Raw genomic sequence first — 20,449 nt, forward strand, 5'->3', positions numbered from 1 at the left:
TAATACACCGTTACAAACGTAGCTACATCTCATTCATCAAGATGCAACATTTTGTCAACAAGGTCAACAGTGCACCATCTGAAGAAGAGTAGAATCACTGACAGCAACTTTTGAATTTCCATTTTATTCTCCTGTGTATAGAATTCCAAGGTTGCTTTCAGTTCTGGGGGTAATGATAACGAATGCTGACGGTTTCGCTGGCATTACTACCTCAAAATCTGACCCTTACAATTTCAAGCGTTGACATGAAATTATTTTGAATGATGTGTTTTGTCGCTGTCAGTCTTTTACATCTGTCAATAATTTATTGGCTAATTGATTTCCTGTTGCATTACACACTGGAGTGAAAACCAAGTGTATATTCAAATGAAGTGGAGTTAGAGCATTGGGATACTGGTTCAAGATGCTTAGATGCACTTCAGGCAATGTTATAAAATTTTAACTTCAAATATGTTCCTTATAAATTCCTACATCTACATTTATAATGGAAACTGCCTATGTAAACTTGTCAAACTGGAACTACCACTTCCTATTTGTAATGGCACTGCAGTGCTTCCAGTGGGGCGATAATAAAGTTACAGCATAAGAAGTTTATATAGGCAATTTTCACTGTAAATATGGACATGGGGATCTATATTGAAAAAAATTGCTTGATGCATATAGAAGTAAGATTTTTGATATCGATACGAAAAGTATGTTCTAGTATTTCACTGAATTTGCATGCAGAACTTTTGATGAATAATGCCTTCTGTAGTAGCAGTCTAATATCTAAAGCCAGCTAACAATTTCTAAATTGCTAGTCTGATCTCCTACTTTACAATGGATTTTGAAATTAAAAAACAAACAATCTCAGTCTCTTCTCAAATATGCTTTTTTCTTGTTGCTTGTTTGTTTGATGCCCTTTATTGTTGTATGTTCTGCCTTGGTCCCAGCAATGCCATACATGAATAAATGGCATCAGATTAGAGGGTAGCATTCTGCTCTTTAGACTATACCATTGAATAATGCATAGTAACTTGTCTATATGTTCAGGTTTAAGTGTGAGGAAAAATTAGCATTTCTACTCACTGATTTGTGTACTTTTGTCTGTCGTTGTTGCTTCTTTTGGAAACTGAGCGCCGATAATTGAATTGTTTTGACAGATTGTCTCCAGCAAAAAACTGACTCGACCTCTTGTTCTGCGAAATAGAAGACCAGCAGGAAAAGGAACTATCACGGTACAAACTTGAAATCAATTTTTTATTTAGATGTTAGGTGTGGGCTTTGGTTAATGCAGCTAGAAAGTGGTTTTAATATTATGCCAACAATATTGGGAAAACAAAGTGGTGAACCATACAAACATATTTGCCTTATTTTCATTGTTATTTATTTTTATTGTCTTTATTTTTCTTATATCTGTCTGCCGAAAGGAAGTGATTTGTGCTAGAGCCCTCTTGACACCTTGCCCAAAAAATCGTACCATGCCTGACTTTAGACTTCAGTGTGTCCACATGACATTGCTGCAGGGCTCTTCATGTTCCAAAGCAGTGGGTTGTGGGGAGCTAATTTTATACGCAGGGTGGGTTTTTAACAATTTTCCTGCTCCTGGCTGGTTGGGAGAGAGGGCATTGCAATGCAATTAAATGGCTGCAGGTTTTTAAAGGGCCAGAAATATTAGATTTTGGGGGACACAAGCTGAGATAGCAAGGGAAGCAATAGTAGATACTTCTATTGTGGTTGGAATAGAATACTTCTATTGATGTACTTTTGGCTGAGATAAGGCAAGGGAAGACCAATTGCTCAATATTCAAGCAGAGTCACACAAAAGGGTCATTATAGAGGGAGATGGCTCAATGCAACCTTCACCACCCTATCCAGTGCCATGCATTGCAGAAAAAAATATTTAATGACCTCCATGATGTTAGCCAAGGTAAGTGAAGGTCTTAAAATCAACTTGAAACAGAATTAGGAGCATGAATCACTGCCATTTTCACCGTCACTGTAATGCCCAAATGAAAGATGAGTGTTTTTCTATCCTACACTTGGCAAGATTATCATCAAGATATGGATGGTGACACTATTCGGTGAAATTAAATGTAGTGACAGGGAGACACCTTTATTACTCTCTCCTCTCTTTGCAAAGGAAAAAGTGGCTCATGGTCAGAGTTAACAAGTAGCCAAGGGGAAAGAACCCCAAGAACACTGACTAATCATGAGGACAAATCATGTTGCAATTACTTGGCAACACACTGGAGAAGACAATAGGAAGTGAGGCAAACTGCCACACACAGGCTGGTAAAGAGAGTGATTTTCAGTTCAGTGAGTAGTTGCAGTGTTCTGCTTTCCAGGTAAGCCATTTCAAATGTAGGATCTCCATTCAATGCATGTAACCACTTTGTTTCATGATGAGCATTAACCTCAAATCCTCAAATCTATTTCCATTAATATCTTTCAGATCATTCTCACCAAATCTGTGAACCATGGTTGGGAGAGCAGCCTTGCACTGCCAGCCCTTCTAAAGGGACTCTTTCTCACCTCTCAGTCTCACCTTCACTGTCATGGCACTTTATGTACTCAAGCACCAGCTCAGATACACCCAGTGGGGAGAATGTTCATAACGATCAGAGGGAATATCCCAGTAATCCATATAGCATCAATGAGCTAGATGACTGGGAGTGGAAGACGAGGAGGCATCACTGTGTGACTGATGAGATGAGCCTAGATTTTAGGGGCTCGCTCTTCAAAAGGAAGATGAACCAGGAGCATAGAACTTGTGCAGGAAGTGGACTGTTACCTAGAATAAGCTACAGATAGTGGTTAACCTGGAGGAGTCCACAACCCACTATTTGCATTTGTAACACAGTAAAAGAAGTTTGTGAGGTCATGGAATGTAATGCAATTCAGAAGAGATCTGTTGCTGCAGCACAGATAGAGGAGGAGGACTGAAACTCAGCTATTGCTGCCAAGATGGAAGCGATGACCACTTCCATTGATTTCTTGTGAAATACCTTTTACAATATCATAGCACAAAGAATTCAAGATTTAATTGGGATCTATTTAAATGATATTGAGCTCACACTAACTATTGGCTACACCCAGTAAATGGTTATATTTGCCATCTGAAGATGCCACTGTCTCTCAGGATATTAAATCAGCGAATCCTGTCTTACAGCCCCAGTTGTGTCTTATCTATGGTCTTAGATGTATGCTAAGAATGATAATTATTGTAAACAATTGAAGAATAAACAGTGAAGACATTCACAGAGGCATAATCAAAAAAAGGCAATTGTTTTTCCCTGACATTGCATCATCAGGTGATGGAGGGCTTATTCTTTCTTTGCCTCACTGTCCCTCAACTGGAACCACTAACCTTTTATGAGTGGCATAGATGTGCAACATTCATTTAGTCACTGAGAACCTCACCAGGCTGTATGAACCTGTCCAGGTACCTGTGAGGACTTATGCTAATGCTCTATGTTGTAATTGGACTGGTTGCAAGGACCTCACTACACTTGGGGCAGGATTTTTCAGTCAGCATGTGGGGGAGGGCCCAACACGCTGACGCGTAAAATGATGCGTGATGACGTTGGGCATGCTGTCTTGTGATGTTTTGTGAGTCGGCTGCGCCCCGCCGATATGTAAACGGCCTATTAAGGCCATTAAGGAAGTAATTATTTTAATTGTTAACGGTGTCCGTCCAACCTTAAGATTGGCTGGCAGGTGAAAAGGCCAAGCGGCCTTCATGTTTTTTAGGAAGCCTCATCCACAAGCGGCATGAGGTTTCCTAAAGCTTTTATTAATTAAATAATAAATTTTTCCTACATATAAAAACGTGTACCATCTCACATGACACAGTCACATGAGAGGACATGTTTAAATACATTTTTAATCCATTTATTCATTAATTACAATAGCGATTCAATTTCCCAAAGGCAGCTCCGTGCCTCAGGGAGATTGAAGTGCTCTTTCGCACGCATACGCAGGAAAGAGCGCTGGCCCCGACTCTCTCTCCTCCCCCTGCCTGCATATGTAGCGCTACGGCTCGCGTCTTACACTGGGCGGACCTTAATTGGCTTGCCTGCGTAAAATAGTGGCGTGAAGCCGATTGCAGACGGCGATCGATGCCACAACTGCCCGCTCCTGCTGAGCCTGCCCGCCACCTGAAAAATTCAAGCCTTGGTCCCCACCGCTGGGTTGAATGCTCGGAATACCCCTTCTTTCCAAACAACCAACCCAAAGCGTGACCTGACTCAGTTATGCAGATCTCATTGATTTTCCAAAGTACAAATGAATGATGGCAATTTCTAAGATACCACACTTTCATGTGCAAAATGATGTGATTTGTAGCACATAAAAGTCCCTGTTGATAAAGTTGATGTGCCTCTTGTATAGGTTTTCATGAAGTTATCAGTAGCACCATGTACATGGGAGACTATTGCTATTCTGTAAAATTTAACTGCTTATGTTCTTTGCTTGAAAGGATCTATTTAAGGAGCCTGCCTGATACAACATCTTGTAGCCACCCTAAACACTAATGTACAGTAGATAGACAAATGTGACTCAGGTCATCCAAAGCTGCCTGGAAGGACCTGGTCACTAAAGGCAATGCTGTGTTCACATACCAGTCACTAACAATGCTGTGCCACATATTCATTTGGGCTGCAAGTCTGTACAGCAACTGGCATTACCAGTTGGTTGCCTTTAGGCGAATCGACATTCTAATATTTCCTCTGAAAAGTCGACTTATGACCTCCAAGTTTAGAGTACCTTCTGGACTGGGTGGATATGAGTCATATGGTGACATCTTTCATGATACCTCCCTCACCAAGCTTCCATTCTTTACTTCATATTTTTGTTATTTCTTCTCATTATAACTAGGAAACAAGGCTATTGTCATAGTGAAATCCACTATTTTACTTAAAATGTATGAAATTTTTGTTGTACTAAAGTTATGAAGTATTGCCAGGTGAGCCAGCGCACCGTGACTGCAGTATGCACTATCTACAAGATGCACTGCAGCAAGTTGCCGAGGCTTCATTGACAGCACCCCTCAAACCTGCGACCTCCATCACTCAGAAGTACAAGGTCAGCAGGTGCATGGGAATGCCATAACCTCCCAAGTTCCCTTCCAAGTGACACAGCATCCTGGTTTGAACTTATATTGCTGTTCCTTCATTGTCGCTGGGTCAAATTCCCAGCTATCTACCTAACAGCACTGTGGCAGTACCTAAACCGCCTTTAGCTTCTCAGGAAAACTAGGGGTGGGTAATAAATGTTGGCCATCTAGTAATGCCCATATATTGGGAAATATGTTTTTTTTAAAAAACATGCTGCATTTATGTCCTGAATCTTCTAGGGAGTTGGAAGAAATTTTATATGCTAACAAAAAGAGTTAATTAACTTGAATGCAAATTCCCACAGCCACATGTGAACAAATCTACTGTGTTGTAAGAGAAACTAATGTAATGGAGATAGCATTCTGATTTATATAGCCCTTGTAATGTATAAATGCCCCAAGGTATGTTGGATGACTAGTTGCCAGCTAGGGAGGTTGGATGATTAAGAAGGGTAATGGAGAAGGTGTGGTTTTTAAGCTCAACTCAATTCAACAAGACAATTATGGTTTTGCACAGTCTTGTTCAGCCTAAATTGGTGACTAGGGAAGGGAATGAAGCCAGTGGTAAGGAAATGTTTCTTCGCCAGTGACATCATCTCCAACTTGTATTTGTAGGGGAGTGTCCTGAAGCTGTTAATGTGTATAATATTGGATAATATTTTTCTTTTAAAATAAATGTTTAGGCTGTGGGTGTGTCTTAAATGAATTAAAGCCAGCCAGTCTGGGTACTTTGATGTGTACTAGTTTTGATTAGTAAGAGAGATAGCATGCATTTGCATTTTTTGAATAGAGTATTCAAGAAGTGGGGCGAAAAATAATACCTATCTAGCAGATACCAAGCCATATGCTTATATTACTAATAACATTGGTATTATGAAAGGGGTTTTATTGTTAGAGAGGTTTAGTTCAGAGGTTGTCAATACAATGAGAATTAACATTCAATGGGCAGTGGTAGGCATAACAAGACAACCGTTTCGGGTATGCAGAGTAGAGGCAATGTGAGGTTAAAAGGCAGCTGCAAGCCTCCAACTCTCTCCATAGGAACCAACGTGAAAGGAATCTTGTTTTGAATTTGTAAGGTGAAAATGCTTTGCCTGGTGTTTGGTTAAATATATGGGTTGTTGTTGCCTTAATGGAGATTAGTTTGGGAATTTGTTAAAAGTTATGATAGTAGTAATTTGTAGCCATGTGTATATATATTTTAACCTGTGTAAATTAATAAAATGTTTCATTTAGTTTAATGTAAAACCTTGAGAACTGATGGTCTGATTCTGAATTTAGAGTCGCATCTCAAACATAACATTTAAAATTATAGGTTAGGACAGTTGTTTAAAGTTTCCCTCTGAGATTTTTAAATAACTCAGCTTTACCAACTGCATCGGTCTTAACAGGGAGGTGTTGAGAACATTGGTTTCTTCAAGCACAAAAAAACTTGGTTGCTTTTGAAATTAAAGATTGATGAATATCTTGCCTTCAGGGATAATTTGAATAACCTGTTAAATATTTATAAATACTAGAATAACTCATAAAATTCAAATCTTTAATCATTGATAACTATTAGCTGCAACTTTAAATTGAGTGATATTGATCCTAGCAACTAGGAAAAAGATCTCAAAGATGAAGAATAAGAAAAGGGTATTGTGGCCTAGAAACTCAGCCGTGTAGCACCTTTTTGCAGATGCAGTGCAGACACCCAAGAGCTTAAAATAGTGGGCAGGAAGCATGCAAGCACTTATGGTCAAAACTGCACTTCCCACCATATTGGAAAAGGACTAATGAGGTATGCTTTACCCATGCCTGAAGTAGGTGTTAAGCCCTTTGCATAAACAAATGAAGAGGTAATACCTGCTTGAGGTTCCAACTGTAACATTGGTTTGCCCTGATGCACTGAGTAAAATAAGCGCTATAAACCCAACAACAAAGATGATTAATAACTTAACTGAATATGGAACTGACAGAAGCAGTATTGCTCTTTCCAAATTCACATTAAAGGACCCCCATGATGGTAACTGCTTTACTTGTATGCCCAGACCCAGAGATCCCAAACTTATGCTACTCCAAGCCTCCCCTGGCCCACAATATATTGCTCTATTCCCAACCAGTCCCATGGACCCACTTATCTGAAGGTCTCTATCGCACTAAGAGTAGCCCATTTCTTACCTGTATGTTCCATTCTCCATCGGCTGATTGTTATGCTCTGCTGGCTCGATTACAATGTGGTCCAGTGCTCAATATCAAGGATATCTTGGATCTCATCATTCTGCATTCTATATGCCCTGGGCCCTCTGTGAGCATAAAAATGGTTGATCCTGAATTTTTCTATGATTTTTGGACCAGTCCCTTAGTTCAGATACTTGAAGTGCAAGTTATTTGGTCATTTTGTTATTAACTGGTTTCCATTCTGTTCTTTATCTTCATGCTCAAGATTTTTGCAGAGGAGGTGAAAGATAACCGGGTGGTAAATTTTGAAGCTCAAGCACGGAATCTGGATAATAAGGTGGGTTTTCTATGTAAAAACTGAAAATACACAGCAAGTCCTTTAGCTGAAAAGAGGGAAGATTGAAACATGATTTGGATAGAAACCCTTCGTCAACACTGGCTGTTTTATTTCCATCATTTTCTCTTTCAGATTAACAGCATTATCAGTTTTGTCTTTTATCACTGGGTTTTATACCTCACCTAAGGGTATTATTTGTACAATGATTGTTGGTTCACATTTTCTGTCTGGTAATAATATTTGTTGTTCTATCGTCTTGTACTGGTGGTGACCAGGATTTCTTCGGGAAGTCCGATCCTTATTTAGAATTCTACAAACAGTCTGAGGATGGAAGATGGCAAATGGTGCATAGAACAGAGGTAAGAGTTACAATGCTGTTGTTACCATGCCTTTATCACTATTGTCTTTTTTTCCCTTATGCAACCTAGCTATCTATCACTTCAATCCTTTTAAATGTATAGGAAGTAGGATGTTGTGATTTTATGCTGGTCAAGTGATACCGTACGTGTAGAGGTCTAAATTGGATAGCCTAGTGCTTGATCATGTGACCACAATAAGGATCAAAAATGAGGCCTAAGATGCTTGAACAGACTTCTACCTGGAGAGGCATCTATTTATTGCCCCTGCTTGAAATAAACATTAAGCCGCTTAATTGCATATGCAAATAACAATACTTGCTTCTCGCCCCTGCTGTAATTTTGGTTTGCCCTGAGGTAGCCAACACCTGTGCCAATTGTCTCTGGGGAAATCAATTCTAAGTACCATGGAAGTTTTACAGAAAATGTTACATACTTGCCATAATGTTACCATATCTGGTCCTGAGTTAGCAAGCATGACAGCTTCCTCGTTCCCCCACCCCTGCTACTCTCACCATCCTTAATAGCATTCCCAAGGCCTGTGATCTTACTACCTAATCCACAACAGCACTGCTAATATCCCAGCAGTGCTCCTGAGGTTTGTGATCTTTATACCTGAACCCTGATTGCAGTCTCCCACAATTCAACTCGATCACTTTACCTGGAAGTTGGAAAACTAACAGCATAATTCCACTTACATTCCAGTGAGGCCTGAGACCCAAAATCTGGGTGTCCTCGGAACTTGCCATTTGAGTTAACACTGCGAGTGAGGTGGGCACCTCCGAATTGATCCCCATAGTGTGTTATTGCTTCGACTAATTTGATACAATTTTTGGAAAAATCTGATGATTAAAGGGATAGTGGTGGATATTATGGGGTAAAATATCTGCTATGGACAGATAAATGTTTAACGAGAATCTCTACCTCTGGTGCCCTCCGCCCCCCCTTTAAGACCATGAACTATTCATGAATCCTTTTATAAGGAGCGGGTATATGATTTTAATAAAAATCCCAACTCTATGGGCTGAATTTTCCCCCTGTCAGGGGGGAAGTTGTTGGGTGGACGCGTACAGGCGCGCTTCCGACCGCCGCCTCCGATCGGAGGTGCGGCGCCATTTCACGTGGGCGGGCCAATTAAGGCCCTCCTAGCGTGACGTCCGCAGGGAAGCGCTAGGTGCTCTATGTGTGGGGGGGGATGCCTAAAATCGAGAGTGCGCTCTTTCGCACATGTGCATGAAAAAGCGCACTCATCTCCCTGAGGCTAAATGCAGCCTCAGGGAGATCAGCTCTAAATGTGAAAAAGCTCAAAATAGAAAAATAAAATTTCCCTAACATGTCCCCTCGTGACAATGTCACATGAGTTGGGACGTGTTCATAATTTCCAAAAAAACTTTATTAAAATTTTTAAAACCCTACATGAAACCTCATCCCGCCCATGGATGAGGTTTCATGCTTTTTCTAATTCCCGCCGGGGCTCCTGGCTTGCCCTCCAACCTTAAGGTTCACTAATTACTTTAATTGCTCTGCCAATGGCCTCAGTTGGCCAGTGACAGGTTGGCGGGCGTGCAGCTGATTTTGCTACGCCCCTGCCTTCCTGAAAATTTAAATGGGGCCTGGTGACGTCGGGAGTTCTGCCCAATGTCACCGCGTGTCATTTTACGTGTTGGTGAGTGGGCCCCGCTCCCGCTTGCTGACGGTAAAATCCAGCCCTATGTCTTGGGCCAGAATTTTCAGGCCTCGTTGGTGTTGGGTGTCATCGTGGGCGGGATGGGGCAGGCGAGCAGTATGGCAAGAAGGCCAAGATTTGGTTTCACGCTAGCATCGAAGCACAGCGAGATCATCCATCCCACTGGAGGCCTGCGTGAACCCTCTTTGCATCTCACTAATGGGATACAAACTAAGGGCCAACCAGAATTGTGCCCCCCACGTCATGTTTACCGTTACACCAGCGGAAAATACGCCAGCCCAGAACATGTCTGCACAAGTGTTACGTGCAGAATTTGGGACTTAGCGTAAGGGCCTGGCTCAGATCACAGACATCTGAGGAGCAGAAGATGCTGCCGCCCTACAGCTATCGGACCCTGGTAGAACACGTGAATCGCATGCTGGGTGGGCTCTCATGGACATGGCTCTACCATGAAGCAGCTCATGGAAAGTGGGAGGTCTCTGTTGATGTCTCTGGTCTGATTCAGAACATCGCAAGGTCTTGGCCATGGACTGCTACAGATGATCGGCGAGGGTGGGGGAGAGAAAGGTCCAGCTGAGAGTGGGAGAGGAAGATGTACTGGGCATGGGGGGGGCGACAGGGGTTGGAGTTTGGAGTGGGGGGGAAAGGACAAAGGTGTCAAGGGAGGTGAGGTTGAGGGGGAGAAAGGGTGTAACGGGAGAGAATCCAGCAAATGGGGATTTAGGTCCCACCGAGATTTGTGTCTCTGCGCAGGTGGAGGGTGTGGGTAAGCGCTGTGATGGATCTTCAAGGCTTCTTATTTCCAGCTCTTCAATGAAGGAGGTGTAAGGGAAGGAGTCCGGTGGTGGGGAAGGGAGTCCAGCGAGGAGGAGGGAGGGGTGGGCGGAGGGGCAAACATGCAAGAGAGGGAGTCTGTGGAGTCAATGGCTGCCTCCTGGGGAGCAAACTGAGGTTGGGTGTGGTAGGAGGGAGTGGTGAGTGCGAGAGGGGCAGAATCAGTTGAAAGGGTGGGTGGGTGAGGGTGTGACGGTAGAAGGGGTGGCAAGTGTGGTTGGTGGGGGCTTGGAGGCAGACATGGACCCTGGGAGTGGGAAGAGGAGATCGGGAAGGTCCATGTGGATGAGGTTGGGATTCTCAGGAAGGTAGGAAACGTGCATGTTCACCTGGACATCCTGGAAAGGAAAGGTTTTGGATTGGTAAGTGGCAGTGGGAGGTGATGCAAGTGATGGGGTGGGGGGAAGGACATGGGTCTTATGGTCCTATGACTGAGGGAGGGGAAAGGACGGGGGAGAATCTTGACCATGACCATGTTTTTCAAATCGAAAGTGAGCGGAGTCTCGTGTTGGACGGGCACAGGTGCTGCATGGGAGTGCAGTGAGTGGTGGGCGGAGATGCAGGCCAGCTCAAATGGACACCTGAAAGAGAACCCCAGCAGGCAGCATTGAAAATGCTCAGGACATTGAGATGAGTGTGAAGGAGGAAGACTCCACGTGCATGAGAGAGTGCTTGCATGAGGCTTCAAAAGGCCCTGCCACAGACACACTTCTCCTTCCAGAATCACTCATGGTTTGGCTGCTTGCAGTTGAACTGCTAGTGGGGAGTGGTGCATGAGGAGGACTCATGAAGCCTGTAAATGAAGCTGAAAGACACCATTACACATTATTCAGTGACAGTGAATATGTTTTCAGATTGTAAAGTGACAATATATGTTCACCCGTATAACCGTTTGTGATCAGAAATTTTTAACTTTTCTAAGCTTACCACTTCTTCTAGGTGCTGCCTTGACATCTGCAGCAGGGGTGGAGACAGCCTGTGCAATGGTTGGCCATAGTGCCTCTGATGACTTTGGCGTGTGTCCTCTGGTGAGCCAAGGCTTTGATGACCCCGGCTTGCTTTGGCTATCCTCCTTTGGGCCAGCTGCTCCCTCTGTGGTGACAGAGGATGGGTTTGAGGAGGTCACAGACAAAGGGGATGTGAGGGAGAAGACAGCCTCTGAGAGGATGACCCTGGGATATCCAACTGCCACTCCTCCTCCCATCGAGTGCCCAAGGGCCCCAGCCTGACTGCTTGAAAGGAAGGAGCACCTAGAGGGATGTCAAGGTGCCACATTTTCCTCTCGCATTGCCACTGGAGGAACTCACCCACGATGGAGTGCAGGTCTGCGCACATCTCCACGTTCTGCTGGACCAGGGTCTCCTTGGCTTCCTCCATTCTTCTCCTTATGTGCACATGTGGGCACCACTTCATCAGAGAGCAGGTGGACATGCTCTTCTGACTCGCATGCCATTCTCTTAAGGGCTTCTAACAGCTCTGCGTGATGTTTCCCCACCCTCTGCCGACTCCCCACGATGAGCAGGAAGGCTGAATCCAGAGGATTGTCACCTGACTCAAATCTCATAGATGCTTCTTCTGAGTACTGGGGAGTTTGGCTGAACCTGCCTCCTCCTGCTGCGGACACGTGTCCTTGTGGTGACCACCAGATTGTGAACCTGAGCATGCTCTAGATTTAGGTCCCACCGAGATTTGTGTCTCTGCGCTGGTGGAGTGTGTGACGGATCTTCCAGGCTGCTTATTTCCAGCTCTTCAATGGAGGAGGTGTCCTCTTGGCTGGAGGTGAGGGCATGGATGGAGCTGGGGGACTGGCTGGCTGAGGGTGTCGGTTGCTTGGCAGAGCTCCCTATGAACCAAAGTAGAGATGATTAGTGCATGGCAGCAGAGTCAAAAGCATGAGAGAGAGCACTCACAGTTGCGTTCAGAGAGGGATGATGTGATGCGGGATGATGTGGTGCAGGACCCTTACGAGGGTGTTCACCACCGACCTCACTGTGGCCGCAGGAAGGGTCCATGTCTTCACCAGTCAGTGCGATGATATGCTCCTCAAAGTGAGTGAGGGGCCTAATGTGGGCCACTCCACCCCACCCCCAGTCTGGGACCTCGCCACCCCTGGTCTGGGGACTCTCCCTGCTGATGTGAGCCAGCTTCTCCTGCATAAAAACAGATGGAGAGAGTGTGAGCAGGACACATAGCACTGTGTGGAATGTTTGTGTGGTGAGTGGAGCCATGGACAGGATGAAGGCGTGAGTTCCAGAGGATATGAGCCTGATGGAGATGTGAGGGTGTATGTGAGAGTTAGTGGTGTTGTCCCTTGAGATGTGAGATCCATGTGGATGTGTGATGGGTTTGTGATTGTGTGCATTGAGAGTGGAGCGAAGAGTGACTTACCCTGGCGGAACAGATGAGAGCATCCATCCTCTTCCTGCACTGGGTGGCTGACCTCCTCTGTGCTCAGGTGGTGCTGGCCGCCACTGTCACCGCCCCCCTAGGCCGGATAGGTGACTCTGGTGGCCCTCCTGCGGCCAGAGCTGGGGGTGGAGGACATCGCGGCGGCCTTGCACTGCGTCCAGCAGGTGTCCTAGAAAGGCGTCACTAAATTTGGGGGCTGCCGTCTTCTTTGCTTTTGGGGCCATCTGTCACCTGGAGCAGTCCTGACCTGGAGACATGAGGTAGGCATGCACCCTGGTGCACTTTAACTATGGCGCCTGGAGTGAGGAAGGGCTGAGGTCATGGCGTGGCGGGCAAATTCGAGCTCGCCCGCCAGTGATCTGGCATGTTCCCCATGAATGCATAATTAATGAGACCTGGAATGGGACGATACAGCGCAGGAAGCTGTCATTGCGGCCGGTGGGTAAAATACCTTTCTTCTCACCTGCTACCGTGCTTTGTGCAAATCTGGTACGATTCTGCCCTTGACAAAATAAAAATGTGCAACCCAGAAACATCACCAGAGTATTGTTATTACTTAATGATACTTCCGGAGTATTTCGCTTGCCAGACAACAAAACTTCCATGAACATTAGATCCAAACAACTGACTTAATTTTTAGACAGTTTATTTCTAAATAATGTATAATTGAAGATGTGATGAATTCTGACATGTTAAGGTCGGGATGTACACATTGGTGAGGATTAATTGATCTGTAGCACAGTCATTTCACTATATTTTTCATCTCTATGGTTTCCAATTCATGAAATTCCAAGCATTTACTTACAAACCTGTGTTTGAAGCAAAAGGTGTTCATGGTTATGCCCTGAAAATATGCCTTTAACAAATTCATTCATCTTTTTAAATGTAACTGCAACAGTGTTATAAAGTAAAGCATCATGGGCAGGACTTTCCTGTCGGTGAGCGGGGTGGGTGGGGCCCGCTCGCCGATGCGTAAAATGACACGCGGTGATGTCGGGCGGAACTCCTGATGTCACCGCATTCCCTTTAAATTTTGCGGTAGGCGGGGGCGCAGCAAAATCAGCTGTGCGCCTGCCAACCTGTCAATGTCCAATTGAGGCCATTGACAGAGTCATTAAACTAATTGATGGACCTGCTCGTCCAACCATAAGATTGGCGGGCAGGCCAGGAGCCCCAGCAGGAATTAGGAAAAGCATGAAACCTCATCCACGGGCGGGATGGGAAGTTTCATGTAGGTTTTAAAAAATGTTATTAAAGTTTTTGTAAAAATTATGGACATGTCCCAACTCATATGACAGTGTCACATGAGGGGACATGTCAGGAATTTTTTTTTTCTCTCTTTTTAATATTTGTTACGGAACAGCCAGTCTCCCTGAGGCAGCACTTAGCCTCAGGGAGATGAGTGCGCTCTTTCGTGCGCATGCGCGCAAGAGCGCACTCCTGATTTTGGGATTCCACCACCACACAGGGAACGCTTCCGTGCGGACATCGCGCTGGGTGGGCCTTAATTGACCCGTCCACATAAAATGGCGCCACACCCCTCATCGGGGGCGCCGATCGGAGACGCGCCTGTGTGCACCCGCAATTCAACTTCGCCCCCGATGGGGGGAAAATCCTGCCCCATGTGTTAGTAATCTGCAACTTTAAAATGGCCAATAACACCATAAGACTCTCGAATCTTATTTCCCATATAGATAAATATTTAATGTTTGTGATAGTCTCACAATGATAAATTGGGATTTCACTTCTCATATCTGAAAACTTACTGAAACCACAAACCATTTGACACTAACCTCTCAACTTTCAGTGTTAGTATTAGTGAACTGAATGGGACGGTGCAAGTGGCCGTCTGAAGCTTCAGAGCAGAAAAGTACAGTTTAGCTTTTTCAGCCTGTCACTTACTTAACCAGGAATCAATGTTCATAATAACAAAAGAAGTGATAATATTTTTTCAGATAAAATATATTCTTATATCAGCTGTATTCCAGGGACAGATAGCACTTCAATGTTTATCAAGCTACCCTCACAAAATCAATGGAGGAACCTGTTGAACTTCCACACAGATTACAAGGGATTTTTTTTTTAAATTCAAAGCAACATTTTTGTGATATTATGTTATCATATTTCCTACCTCACTTTTTAGGTAATAAAGAACAACCTGAATCCAAGTTGGAAACCTTTTAGAATCCCTTTGCGATCTCTGTGTAATGGTGACTTACAGAGGTCTATCAAGGTACTTTACATTTATCTGTATTGAAGGGGAAACAACATCTTTTTAAGAATATTGATTCAACAAAAACAGTTTGAAAATACACAGTACTTTGATTATCTTTCATAGTGATTAGTATAAAATCACATCGGCAAATGTGTCTACCTGAATATTGACATTGCCATTAGTATTCTTGTAAAGATTTGACCAGACTGAAAGAATGTATTCAATTGTGAGTGAAGTAAATAAAGCAATATAGTAGATATATATTTTTGTCCTTGGTTAAATTTTGTTGTACTAGCAAGCAGTGACAGAGGGGTTTTGAACATATGTGATGGATGGATTGGGAACATTTAGGTGTCATGAGTTGAAGTGAGAAGATTCTTAAACAAAGGCCACTCAGAAAGAAAACCAATCTTCAACTCTAACTGTTGGCATTAGTTCTATAAGTAGTTCTACTTTTTATAAAACATTCAGATTTAGGCTAAATCAAAGCTTGGCAGACACTTACATAGGCACTGTCTTTGCCTGTTTGTCATATACTCATGTTGCTTAAATAAGTTCTTGCTGCCCAGGGAATAAGTAGTTTAATTTAAGTGCTGTCCTCATCCAATGACTCATCCATCCAGTTTTAACGAACTCTCTTCATTAGGTGCGTATGAATTGAAATAAAATTTGAATGTATATTGGATCTGACAGGTTAGCAATGCTGATGCATATAAATAAGGTAGTTTAGGGAGCTCAGGTTCCAAGTGTTGATAACACTTCATGACCAATTCTTATAAAATAGAGGCCATTAAATCATGATCTTTTATTCCTCAATCCTTATCTTTGGGTTAGTTGCACAAAAAATGTCAGCTATTGTCTCTCTGATTACTTCTGATACTTCACAAAGATGATTTGGCAATAAGCTTGCTGAGTTGCTCAAGGCTTTTGTTGCAGATTTGCAATGAGAATTATAACCAGTACTACTACAGGCAACAAAAGAGTAATGCATAGAGGAATGTTGCATCGATTGACAACGATAGGCCCATTTATACAGCAGATTGAAGTGTGGAAACTTGAAAATAGCAATTTTTCAGGTTACAACAAAATTTAATTTAATCTTTTTCAGGTGGATTGCTATGACTATGACAATGATGGATCACATGACCTAATTGGAATATTTGAGACTAATATGACTAAGCTACAAGAAGCATCCTACAGCTCGCCGGTAGGTTTGTATATAGAATATATAGTGTTGAAAACAGGCCATTCACTCAACTAGTCTATGCTCCACACAAGTTTCTTCCTATTCCATCTACCTCATCTCAACCTTTCAGAATATCTTTATCCCAATTCTCTCATGTACCGATCTAGTTTCCTTTTGAAAGCATTAAGCTTTATTTACCTCAACCTTCCTGTAGTCACAAGTTTCATATTCTAGCCACTCTATAAGTAAAATAAATTTCTCCTTATGTCCCTATTAGATTTATTACTAATTATCTCGCATTTATGGTCCATTTTTATTATTTTTGTTGAGGTATGAATTGCAATATTTCTCATGCTTTTAAATCTATAAACTAAAGGAGTAATTTTCAGACTTGACACATTCACTGGAGTGCTTTGCCCACTGGGGAGACAAATTGGAACTTCAGGTGTATGTTGCACCCATTTATTTGACCAATAACTAATGAAAATTAGGTCACCAAATGCCACAATTTCTGATCGCAGGCAAAGGTTCCCACAGGGTATGCAAAGTTCTCGTTTCCTACATTTTTTGGCTGTTTTGTATTTTAATACTGCCTAAATTCTCAAATACTTTTAAATGTTAAACAAGCCTGTGTTGATTTTGACTTTCTTGAGTTATATTTGATGATAACTCTCACAGCACTTAGCATATATCAAAATATGACTTGTTTAAAATTGTCACAAAGTGGCTAATTCTTTTGGCCATATTAAGTATGCGTATCCTATTACTATGACCAAGCTTTGAGTCATCTGACTTAAAATCTCCTCGTGTGGCTAGGTGTCATATTTTAATTGATAATGCTGCTGCATAACACCTTGGAGCATTTTACTTGAGCTTTAAAGGCTCAATATAAATGCAATTTGTTGGTGCGATCAAACAGTGGCTTTTCACTACACAAAGGATAACTAAGCAAATCACAAAGGATAACTAAGCAAATCAAAGAAATGTTACCTCCTTGTAAAATTCCACTTAGGCAGGTTAAAGGGCAGAAGAAATAATGATGCATTCAGTGAAGCATGTAAATAATGGTGACTTTATGAGTGCTTGCCCATGATGATGTAGATGGACTGCCATGAGTACGTATTGTAAATTTGTGGGTGAGAACTCTGACAACTTGATCCTGTGATGGTGATGCCTGTTTCTATATGATTTAGTATTTGATAGTTCTGTGTTATTAAAGCCACAAATGACATCTTATGTAACTGTGATCATCCTGTTGTCGAATAGATCTGATTTTCTTTTTTTACTGTTGAGGACACTTTTAGGTGCGTCAATTAGTCCTGTATATTTCATAGAAAAAGTCTACATCAGAATTTTTGACTACATATTTTCACTCTTTAGCCATTGTTGATTTAGTTGCCTGGAATACTAGTGGAATTGTTTCATGAAGGAGAGCAAGAAATGGGGAAATATAAACACACTCACAAGCTAATTCATTCAGCTGTCTCTGCTGTTTCCTTCCCTTCTAGCCCACTGGATCAAACTTCTCCTAAAGCTGCCCCATGCCCTAGCCCTGAACTTGCATCTTTCTGTTTCTCTTCCATCCCCTCTCATGCCCCCTCTTGAGCTCATCTTGTCCATGAGACCCATTTCCTGCTCCCTTGATCCTATCCCCATTAAACTACTGACCACCCAACTTCCCTTCCTGGCCTCCTCCTTAGCTGATATTGTTAATGGATTCCTCTACTCAGGTATTGTCCCTTTCCTGAACAAGTTTGATGTCATTCATCCACAGTCCCCACAAAATAATTTAACCTTGACTCCCCCGCCACCCCCCCCAAGTTCTTGCAAACTGCTGCCCCATTCCTAAAGTCATTGAACATGTTATTGACTATCAAACCTGTGCCCATCTTACCAAGACTCCATGATTGAACCCCTTCAGTCAGGCTTCCAGCACTGAAACAGTCTTTATAAAAGTCACAAATTAAACCCTATGTAACTGTGACCATGATAAACAATTTCCTCCTTATTCTTCTCAACCTGTCTGCAGCATTCTTCATGGTTGAAAATACTCCACACCGCTGTGCAGCTGGGTTGTAACTGCATTTAGCTGGCTCCATTCATATCTAACAAGTCGTAATCAGAGAATTATCTGTAATGACTTCTCCTCCGTCATCCACACTGTTACCTATAGCGTACCCCAGGGATCCATCATTGATCCCCTTTCTTTTCTCATTCACTAACATGCTGCCACTCAGCAATATTATCCAAAACGTAGTGTCAAGTTGCATATGTTCGCGCTGCCATCACTCCGCTCTATCTCACCCCACCTCTCTTGACCACTCCCTTGTCTCTAATTTGTCACACTGCTTATCTAGTACTGGACGAGCAAAAATTTCCTCCCAACTAAATATTGAGCAGGCTGAAGCTTTAATCCCCACCACAAACTCCATTCCATGGCCACTGAATCCATCCCTCTCCGGACAACTTCCTGGGGCTAATCCAGATCAGACTTGGTGTCATAATTAATCCTGCGATGAGCTTTTGACTGCATTTACTTCATAACCAAGACCTATTTCCATCTCCATAATAACACTTGATGCCACCGACCCCTCCCCCACCACCACACCTCAGCTCATTTGCTGCTGAAATCTTCATCCATGCCTTTGTTACCTCTAGACATAACTATTCCAATGCTCTCCTGACCAGCCTCCCATCTTTTACCCTACAAAAACTTGAGCTTATCTGAAACTCTTGCCCATATCATAACTCGCATCAAGGCCCATTCGCCCATCACTGCTCCGCTTGCTAATCTACATTGGCTTGCAGTTAATCAACATCTTTATTTTAAAATTCTGATTCATGTTTTCAAATCCCTCCCATGACCTTGGTCCCCCCTATCACTGTGCCTCTTTCCCCACCCTATAACTGTCCAAGATCTCTGTTCTCCTCTGATCTGGCCTCCTGCGCAAACCTGATTTTAACTGCTGTACCACTGGTGGATGAGCCTTTAGCTGCCAAGGCCCTAAACTCTGGAACTTCTCTCCCTCAAATCTCTCTGCTCTTTTACCTCCCTCTCCTCCTTCAGGGCACTTGTTAGCACCTATCTGTTTGACCAAGCTTTTGAGCATCATCCAAATATATCCTTACATGGCAGATGACAAATTTTGTTTGGTAACATTGGCCAGAATTTTCCTGTCAGCGAGTTGGGGGCGGGGCCCGCTCGCCGATACGAAAATGATGCGGGATGATGTCGGGAGGAACCCCCAACGTCATCCCGGTCCATTTAAATCTTTAGGAAGGCGGGCGGACAGCGAAATCAGCTGTCCACCCACCAACCTGTCAATGGCCAATTAAGGCCATTGACAGGATAATTAAGATAATTAAAGGACCTGCCCATCTAACCTTAAGGCTGGCGGGCAGGCCAGGAGCCCCAGCGGGCTTCTGATAATACATGAAACCTCATCCACTGGCGGGATGAGGTTTCATGTCCGTTTTTAAAACTTTAATAAAGTTTCTGTGCTTCTTATTAACATGTCCCATCTCGTGTGACATTGTCACGTGACGGGGGACATGTTAATCATTTTTTTATTTTTCTATTTTTAAAGTTTTTTAGACTGTCATTAATCTCCCTGAGACAGCACTTAGTCTCAGGGAGATGTGCACTCTTTCGCACGCATGCACGAAAGAATGCAATTTGACAGTTGGGGAATCCCTCCCCCGCACAGGAAGTCGGGCAGGCTGCTGGGTGGGCCTTAATTGGCCTGCCCACTCAAAATGGCTGTGGGCCCCGTTTCGGTGGCGGGGATCGGCTGCCCGCCCGCCGCCGAGCTGGTGGGGCCTGCCCACCCACCAAGGGCAAAATTCTGCCTATTGTTTTGAAGCATCTTGAGATTCTAAGTTAAAAGCGCTATTTAAATATGGGTAGGTTTTGTAGCATATGTGTGTGGAGCAGGGGAAAGAGGAAGGAGATTTTGGAAAAATAATGTAACACAATATTGCAACATTCCTCTTTTGAAACTTACTTTTTGCTTCTCACTTCTAGCAGAGCATTCGCAGGTTATACCTGTGAATAAGGTTACATTGGCTGTTCTTTCTTTGCAGTAACTTACTGACATGGCCTTGGTTTTATGATGAAGGTGATGATTTTAATGGATTAATTTAGTTGTGTTTGGCCTGAACGCCTTATGA

The 20,449-nt window shown here is 43.2% G+C and overlaps 1 protein-coding gene across 4 annotated transcripts in view; it reads left to right on the forward strand.

The window, feature by feature from the left end:
• The window catches only part of LOC144679844 (copine-3-like), a 750,377-nt gene that overhangs the window by 711,888 nt on the left and 18,040 nt on the right, over positions 1 to 20,449 (forward strand). For 3 of the 4 annotated variants that reach the window (XM_078540694.1, XM_078540693.1, XM_078540695.1), the window contains exons 4-8: positions 1,143 to 1,217; positions 7,521 to 7,592; positions 7,868 to 7,951; positions 15,022 to 15,111; positions 16,202 to 16,300. In XM_078540694.1, the coding sequence (XP_078396820.1) occupies positions 1,143 to 1,217; positions 7,521 to 7,592; positions 7,868 to 7,951; positions 15,022 to 15,111; positions 16,202 to 16,300 (420 nt within the window). Of the gene's footprint in view, positions 1 to 1,142; positions 1,218 to 2,904; positions 5,065 to 7,520; positions 7,593 to 7,867; positions 7,952 to 15,021; positions 15,112 to 16,201; positions 16,301 to 20,449 lie in introns of those variants that run through there. The other variant, XM_078540696.1, reaches the window with a different exon arrangement.

The sequence above is a fragment of the Cetorhinus maximus genome, chromosome 4 (genome assembly GCF_964194155.1).
Source record: "Cetorhinus maximus chromosome 4, sCetMax3.hap1.1, whole genome shotgun sequence".
Lineage (NCBI taxonomy): Eukaryota > Metazoa > Chordata > Chondrichthyes > Lamniformes > Cetorhinidae > Cetorhinus > Cetorhinus maximus.